The 8,682-nt window shown below is 41.8% G+C and overlaps 1 protein-coding gene across 1 annotated transcript; it reads left to right on the forward strand.

The window, feature by feature from the left end:
• Positions 1–336: 336 nt before the first annotated feature.
• On the forward strand, positions 337–8,385 carry LOC147639371 (glucose-1-phosphate adenylyltransferase large subunit 3, chloroplastic/amyloplastic-like). The gene is made up of 15 exons (XM_086790677.1): positions 337–1,257; positions 4,057–4,170; positions 4,262–4,435; positions 4,592–4,684; positions 4,907–4,990; positions 5,150–5,205; positions 5,565–5,658; positions 5,756–5,868; positions 5,951–6,023; positions 6,410–6,490; positions 6,678–6,764; positions 6,861–6,965; positions 7,114–7,220; positions 7,719–7,779; positions 7,884–8,385. Exons 1-15 carry the CDS (start codon positions 1,018–1,020, stop codon positions 7,983–7,985), a joined length of 1,584 nt encoding a protein of 527 aa, XP_086646803.1. The 5' UTR covers positions 337–1,017; the 3' UTR covers positions 7,986–8,385.
• The last annotated feature ends 297 nt before the right edge of the window (positions 8,386–8,682 follow it).

Consider the following 8,682-nt stretch of genomic DNA (forward strand, 5'->3'; position numbering starts at 1 on the left):
TAAGTGAGAACACATGACAATGTGTGTGATCACCTTCACAAGATTGATGTAGATGGATTGAGTATGTGACATGTGAGGGGGGGGGTAAGTTGAGGGTAGAGACTTTTCATACATTCACATGCACTTGTAAAAGCACAAAGTTGATTAGGGATCACAGGTGCAACAAAGTTGAATAACCTAATAAATCCTTGTCATAAGATGACTTTTCACTTGCTAACTTGATAATTTGTTCAATATTAGTCCCTTTTCATGTGAAATACTGACTATTTTTATAGCATGTGAACTACTAACTATTTTGCTTCTTGTGTGTTTCTTAGTACTAGAGTCTAAACCCATGTGAAAGACCCTTCCACCTTGTAAGTACGGAAGTTAGCGCCACCCCCCCTTCTTTTCTTCTTCTTCTTCTTCTTCTTCTCTCTCTCTCGGTGTCATTTGAAACAAACTTTTGGCGCTCTCTCTCTCTCTCTCTCCACTCCATGGGGCCACCTCACTCCACACATCTTTTAAGAATCTAGAGTACAAAATCAATCATGCTTCTATACTAGAATGCGTGTCAATAGTTACAAACAGAGTGTGGACAAGTGTGTGAATGAAGATTTAGAAGGAATATATATACGTATATTCAAACTCAGATTTCTTTGAAAATAACTCTGCACTAAACAAATTGAAATAAAGAACGAATAGAATAAAGAACGAATAGATTGAAGCTACATGCATCACGGGAGGGAGGCAATTGCCGTTAGATGGCGAGATGGATGGCTACGATTGAGGATAGAGTTGGTGAGGTGCGTGGTGGTCTTAGGGGTGCATGTGAACGATTAGCAGAAACGAACAGCACACCATAGTGCATTTTAAACACAAAAAATTTGCCGAAAGAGCTTCGAAGCTCCATTTCTATGGCGTGACATATTAATTGTGCAGGACCCTCTGTGTGTGTGTGGGGAGACCGTCCGTTGGCATAACAACAGAGAGAGCTCTCTCCTTCTCCTCCTCCTCCGCCTCTTCTTCTTGCCCGCTATGGCTTCTTCTGATTCTGCCCTCCTCCTTTCTTCGCCTTTCCTTTGCAGTTCCTCTTCTTTGCCTTCCTCTTCTTCCTTTCTTGAAACTTCTCTGTTTTCTCCCCGCCATAGCTCCCCTACGCCTCCCCTCTCAAACCTTGGAGACCATCATCGCCAGCCGCAGCAGCACCACCATCGTTCCTGCCGCGCCTCAGCGTCTTCGACTTCCGTCTTATCGGACCTCGCCCAACAGCTCGCGGTAACAATCCTTCTCTATCATTGCTTCTTCAGAACTATACTCTGTTCACCGTCTCAGTTCCACGCCTTTCTGTTCAGCTGTCGTGCGAGCATTTCTTCAAAACGTATGCGTTTCTTTGGTGCATTTTGTGCGTCTGAATCACGCAGTTGCTCGACAATACGCAGACTTTGCTGCATAGGGGATTAAGCTAATGGCTTCCTTAATCAAACTCAGAAAGCCAACTTCTTATGGAGTTTCATGATATCTTGCGCCTAGGCTGATCAGATTATCATTAGTTGATGCTTTCGAAGGGGTGTAAGCCTTCCTTTTTTGAGCTTTGGGTAAGTGGGTGATCTGCTTATCAAAATTCACACCATGCTAATCCAACCAAGCTTTATTAAAGCTGACACTTCATCAGCAGCTGCAGCAATACTAATGAACATTACTAAAAGAGGCATGGCAAGACAATTGATGGCCTCAAGGTTTGTTCGTCATTGCCTCAGTCTTGCTACTTGACAGCATTTTCTTCAAGCTGTTGTCTGGGCATCTGTGACTAATCGATAGAATGCTGAGAAACAGACACATTGAGGGTGCCTCAAGTACATGGACATAAATTTCTAATAAATTGGAGGTTAAGTTTGAACCACATTATGACAATCTGATGGAGGAATTTCTCTGCTCTTGTAATTTTTGAGACACCCCATTGTCTGACGCAGTAATTCAGCTGCCGCATAATGATAACCATCTCTTAATGCTGCTTGTGGTTGTTGCCTCCTGGCTCTTCACACCGGGTTCTCTGCTTGAAGTTCTCAGTGCCCCAGCAAATCGTGATAGGGTGCAAACAACGCACCCCTCACTGCACAGCTCATGTGAGTACACATGCTTAGCTTCATTGGGGTTGCTAGAATTTGGCCTTATGGTGCAGCTGTGACTTGTAAAGCTGTAACCGTAAGTGACTTAAGTAGACCTATGCAAATCAGACCACTACTATCTTGTCGCTGGTACTACTCCTGTGACCAACCAGTGACATTGGTGGGCTTGGCTGTCAAAAGGTCATGTCAAACGTCTGTTCATTTGACTTTACTGGGTTGATGCTGTTGAAGTCACTCATGCTTGCAGAGAAGGCTTCATCTCTTAGGTGACAAGAAGTGAGGACCACCCTCTGGCTAGTTGATCATTGTTGGGTCTGCATGCTGCCGTGCAACTTTTGTCATGTTGTATTGGTTGGATTCTAGGAGGAAGAAGTGAGGGAGAAAGGGGGGTGCATAATGACTAGTGGCTCTTTTAGAGGGCATATGTTTGTGTTTTGTTCTAGTATTCTGGATTGTACATCAAGCAATTCTTAGGATTTCGCTTCAGCATGTGTTCATCTGGTACTGTTGCGCTTGCATCATTCTTCATGCTCTCCCATGGTCTGCTTTTTGTGCCTACTGGACCTAGTTTAACTGTTGCACTTGCTGTGAGTTACAATTTTGGGATCAAGAATGGTCAGCAGATGTACCCTCAGCCATTGTACAATTATGCTATGTGCACTAACGTGCATATGAGCTTGGGCTGGTCCCCCTTCCCCCTCTTTCGGTATTTTTTTATTCCATAAATACAAAATTCATTGCACACTGTACATCAACTGCCTATCCAGAAAGACAAGTTTTGTGTGATAGCCAAATCATGTGCTACTGTCAAAGTCAGCTAAGACATACACCAAAAATCAATAGCAAATTAGCAGTTTGGCTTTCCATGCCAAGCGTCTCGTATGCCTCCTTTACTTGGGGAGCATGTAACTGGATAAATATTAGTGAAATGCTATTCAGAAAGCCATCTTAGCAGATGCTCAGTGGCTAATCTGCAGGCCAGTATGGCTGATTTGCAGCCCCCGTAATACCATGTAAAGATGGATGGTCAAACCTTGGTCAAGGCTGGTTAAACCTTGATTAAACCTAGCCATAACTCTCCATAGCCCTGGAAATGTGTCATAGCTGCTTAAATCTGGTCAAAAAGCAATGGTCAATAGTTGGTCAACCCTGGTCAAACCATGGTCGACACTGGTCAACCATGGCTAAAGCTGAGAAGACTGGTCAATGCTGATCATCTCGGGTCAAAACTAGCCAACTGTTAAATTTTAAAAGCGGCAAAATGTGGCAAAGATAGCCATAATTGGAGGCAATCTTGTACATAGTGTTCGTCTTTTAGCTCTGAAGCTCTAGATCCTGCAAAATGACCCCGACATCCCTTAATAAATAAAGCTGATTTATTGGTTGTTCTTTTCCTTTTTTGTGCGTTTTATGTTGTTTTTTCAGTTGACAGTCATCATGAGTGGACTCAAAACAGTCCTTTCTCAGAGCTCTTCCATTGGCTGCAATTCCCATGTCTTACCAGGATTGATGCAGTGTTTCTCATTAGGTGTATGAGTCAGTGTGACAGAGGCTTCGCAAGTGGCCATGCATTGGATGAATTCTACTGGGCGTTAAATAACCTACTGATGGAGCTTTTGCAGTGGTAGTGAATGCTCCATTATTGATGCACTATTGGCCCAATGATCTAGATCATTTAAGTGGGCTTTGAACACGAGTTGTGTGTATTTCATGTAGTGAGGTTTGGATGTGCTAAAGGGATAAAGATCATTGTGGTCAGTTAAGACAAAATTGGATGCACACAAAATGCACATCTATCAATTTCCTGTATAGCAGTTCTTTTGAATGCCCTTTTTTTTTTTTGGAGAGGATTAGTCTCTTCAAAAGCTCAATGCACCACAAAGTTGTGCTCTTTAAAGACTGTAGAAAGAAGATTTTTTCTTGTTTTCTTACGGTAATTTTTTTGCAGACTCCTGGCACAGAAAAATCCCGTGTTGACCCTCGTACTGTGGTATCAATCATTCTAGGAGGAGGAGCTGGAACCCGGTTGTTTCCTCTTACAAAACGGCGTGCAAAGCCAGCAGTATGCTTACCCTAGTACTGTTGCTCTGATTTATTTTATTTGTTGCTGAGAAAATGTTATCTTATCTTATGTTTATTTTCATGTATTGTAGGTGCCTATCGGTGGTGCTTATCGATTGATTGATGTGCCTATGAGCAACTGTATTAATTGTGGCATCAACAAAGTTTTCATTCTCACCCAGTTCAATTCGACTTCTCTGAACCGACATCTTGCCCGCACTTATAACTTTGGCAATGGTGTCAACTTTGGTGATGGTTTTGTGGAGGTACTTACTAGAAAGAGAGTGAAAAAGAGAAATAACCTGATTTATCATGTTCTTGCTAGTGGCAAGTCTATGCTACAGCTTTATAGAACTCTTAAGCATGACTTTGAGGTGGGTTGATATGATGATCTCTCAACTACTGAGAAGAGATGTTTCCAGGTGTTGGCAGCCACACAAAGACCTGGAGAGGCAGGGATGAACTGGTTCCAGGGTACTGCTGATGCGGTGCGACAGTTCACGTGGCTTTTTGAGGTGCCTCTTACACATTCTGTAGCTTAATTGAGGACTCACAGGTTTATGTTCCATAGTTTGGATCCTGAAGGGATGCTTTTGGTTAGTAAACGTTCGTAAGCTGCAAGTGCTCCAGTTTGACCAGCTTTTGCAGTATTTACATGTGATTTGATTGCTTTTTAGTTTCTTGCCATCATGCACAACCTTATTTGGGTGCTAACAAGATTGCTTGGGTCCTTACAGGATGCCAAAAATGCAGACATCGAACATGTTCTTATTCTTTCAGGCGACCATCTGTATCGCATGGATTACATGGACTTTGTGCAGGTTGAACTTTTACAGCTTGCGAAGTCCGCAAGGCTCAAGCATGCAGTCCACATTACCTAATGACAGTAAAATATTAGCTTGAGTATAAGTATTGAAAACTATAGGTCTACTCACAGGTCATAGCAAACATGATGTCTAATTTATGTATTGGCTTTGCAGAAGCACAAGGATAGCGATGCTGACATTACAATATCCTGTGTGCCCATAGATGATAGGTAAGCTGTGTATGAGTCCCTAATCTTCATCTCATATTTTTTGTGTGGTGTTTCACATGTTACGTAGGGGTTCTTGTGTAGTATGCAAGGTGATGCTAGTGGTTTTGTTAATTCTTGATAGACCAAGGAAACTTTCATTGTGGGTATTGACTTTGTCATGAAATGAGGCTAATAGTTTCTTCATCCTTGTGAGAATGTTTCTTCTGATGCTGTTTAATTGTTTTCTTCTCAGTCCATTATTGTTGTACTGGGATCACCAAACTTTGTTATCTCAATGTCCTGAAGTTTCCCTATCAGTTTGGTAAATTGTTAATGTCTTGTGCTTGCCTTTAGTTGGTTTGACATTCTGTTTGTTGCAGCCGAGCATCAGACTATGGCTTGATGAAGATTGACAGCAAAGGTCGTGTTTTGTATTTCTCTGAGAAACCTAAGGGAGATGATCTTAAAGCTATGGTAAAGTTTCTCTACAGGAAGAGCTCGTGCGGTGTTGATCTTTAACTTAGTGATTGCTCCATAGCGTTGGATCTTATTGGGAAGTCTCTCATATCAGGAGGTGGACACAAGTGTTCTAGGTTTGTCTCCAGAGGAGGCAAAGAAAACACCTTACATTGCATCCATGGGAGTTTATGTCTTCAAAAAAGACATTCTTCTGAAGCTGCTTAGGTGAGTGGGTGCAGTGGTGTGTTCACTGTAAAGTGAATTGAGATGCCATACCGTGACCTTTTCCATTGTTTATTCCTTGCAGGTGGCGGTATCCTACGGCAAATGATTTTGGTTCAGAAATCATTCCTGCCTCTGCAAAAGAGTGCAATGTTAAGGTAACTTAAAGTTTGATGCATTCTTTGGAAAGAACCAATGTCGTTGTCTGCGGCAACCTTTTTTCCTCTCCTTTCCAAACCCTCTTTTTCCTTCTCTCTCTCTCTCTCTCTCTCTCTCTCTCTCTCTCCATCTTATTCATACAGCTTGTGCAGAAAGCTCTTAACAGTAGATTCATACTAGGCTCCATATTCCCATGTAATAATGGTGCACAATATTTGTAAGGGCGAGGATGCGAAATCTGTCATGTGAGTTTGATGTGTAATATGCCTTGAGTGGGCTGGTTAGGTGGATTGAGAAGTGTGCCTGTATTGGCTTTTTAAATGTATGGGCTTGCGATGGGCTACTAGGACCTTGGAAGTGTTTTGAAATTGTGGTAATTGAACAGGCTTACTTGTTTGATGGCTACTGGGAGGACATTGGAACCATCAGATCTTTCTATGAAGCAAATTTAGCTCTTACTGCCCAGGTGCACATACACGGCCTTTCGATGTGTTTTGTACATTCTGCCCACAGCAACACACATGCATTCACATGCTTTTAGATAAGAATCAAATAGCATGCTGTGTTGTGTGTGGTGGGATTCCGTTTTATTATTATACCATTAAGAAGGTACATAGATACGGGGTTGTATTATTTTTGTTTTGGTGATGCAGCCACCAAAGTTCAGTTTCTATGATGCTGCTAAACCCATATACACATCTCCACGATATCTTCCACCAACTAAAGTTGATAGCTGCAAGGTGAGGACATGGCTGCATTGAGTTGTTTTCATATGTTCACACCCAGCAGCAAAGTGTTGTTCGGATTTTTGATCCAGTGGCTTAATTTTTGTACAGATAGTTGGCTCAATAGTCTCACATGGGTGCTTCTTGCGGGAATGCTCGGTGGAGCATTCCATCGTGGGAATCAGGTCCCGCATTGAAAATGGTGTGGAATTGAAGGTAGGCATAACTAGTCTATCTTTACATGCAGTTTTGTTTACTTCTTTGTATAGCGACCAGATAATGATTGATTGGTCCTTGTGTTAAAGGAGGCTCTTTTGTTGCTAAGTTGGCTGAGTATTACCCTGGAACGGGGGGTTGATTTCAGGATACTGTTATGCTTGGTGCTGATTATTATGAGACAGATGCTGAGCAAGCAGCCCTTCTTGCTCAAGGGAAAGTGCCAGTGGGAGTAGGAGAAAATTCCAAAATAAGGTGCTGATTTGCTACTCTGTTACTTAATCAATACTAATCTCTGCACACTTTCTTCAACTTGGCTGGATTCAGATGCATTGGCAGACACCAATAGTTGAAAATAGTGGTGCACCCTACCATCACAAAGGTTGGACTGATTGGATAGAGCAGCAATCTCTAGGCGGGAGTCTTCCATCCTACTTTTTTTTGGAAGGTGTCCTCTTGTCCAGGCTGGACAAGTTTTTATCCAAAACCTGTCTGTTACTCAGCAAAAGTGATAGGCCTGGATGGTGTGAAGATGTAAAGGGGCAGACACCTTATTTCTACAAATCAAGATTTGCCACTGTTGTGTCCACCGGAATGTGAAGCAAGCCCAACTTCCCCTTCTGCAATTAAATAAATATTAAGCAAAATGTTACTCTCCCAATCCACCCTGCTAGCATAGCAGCTACACAAATAATCCGTGATATGATGTTTTTTCCTCCCATCCCTATAACTGTGATAAGTTTTCAACTGCAGGAATTGCATTATTGACAAGAATGCCAGAATTGGGAAGAATGTAGTGTTAGCCAACTCTGAGGTGAGGTTTATTTTCCTTAAACTATATTTGTTGACACCAACAGTCCTGAAAATGGGATTAGGCTGTTCTTTCTGACATTGGACATTTTGATCGTCAATTTTCAGAACATCGAGGAAGGTGACAGGTCTGCAGACGGGTTCTACATTCGCTCTGGCATTACAATCATTCTAAAAAACTCCACAATCAAGGATGGTACTGTAGTTTGAGGTTGTTCCTAAGACCAAGACCAGAAGTAAGACCATGCCATGCTGCAGATGAAGTCATGGCTTCTTCGACCATCGTAGAGCTTTTCCTCAATGGTGTATCATAATGTATGCTTAGTGCAATATTTCTGGTCGAATCTCCTGCTCAGTTGAACGTCCCTTTCAGGGATTGAGCTTGCAGTAAAGTCTCTCTTGGTACCAACTTCGCGATGTGCCCCCCATGTAAAAATGAGCACCGAGAACTCGAAGCTTGGAACTCCTTTTTGTTCATATGCTAGCAGTATAGTTGGCGAGTGGATTTCTCCTTGCTGATTTATGACAAGAAGTGGGGATTTTCATGGGATGAACTACAAGTTGTTTTCGCAAGGTTAACAAAGATTGCATAAAGATTTTCTCTTTCAAATTTGTAGCAGAATATTCCTCATGGACTGCAAGTTTCTGATGACCACAACTGTGAAGATACTCTTGAGAGTTGTCTTTTAATCTTTTTTTTTATAGCCTGAGTAAGTTTGAATGTGTTCTACTGTGCTTCTTTTAATCTAATATATGTGGAGAATGGGAACACTCTATTTAAGTTGATGGTATATATCTCAACAAATGTTTGATAATTTACTGTGTCATAACATCTATTTTTTACACATTAAGAGGGGTAAATCAAAAGCCTACTCAATTCACAGGATAGAAAAACATTGTCATGAAG

The sequence above is a fragment of the Cibotium barometz genome, chromosome 4, assembly GCF_041138505.1.
Source record: "Cibotium barometz isolate CiBa-2024 chromosome 4, ASM4113850v1, whole genome shotgun sequence".
Classification (NCBI taxonomy): Eukaryota; Viridiplantae; Streptophyta; class Polypodiopsida; order Cyatheales; family Cibotiaceae; genus Cibotium; species Cibotium barometz.

What these genes read in the sequence shown, in the direction of transcription:
- LOC147639371 (XM_086790677.1), top strand. Translation starts at nt 1,018, where the DNA reads ATGGCTTCTTCTGATTCTGCCCTCCTCCTTTCTTCGCCTTTCCTTTGC. An exon ending in CAAAAGAGTGCAATGTTAAG is followed by an intron (nt 6,024 to 6,409) that starts GTAACTTAAAGT and finishes GTAATTGAACAG; the next exon opens with GCTTACTTGTTTGATGGCTA. An exon ending in TAGTGTTAGCCAACTCTGAG is followed by an intron (nt 7,780 to 7,883) that starts GTGAGGTTTATT and finishes GTCAATTTTCAG; the next exon opens with AACATCGAGGAAGGTGACAG.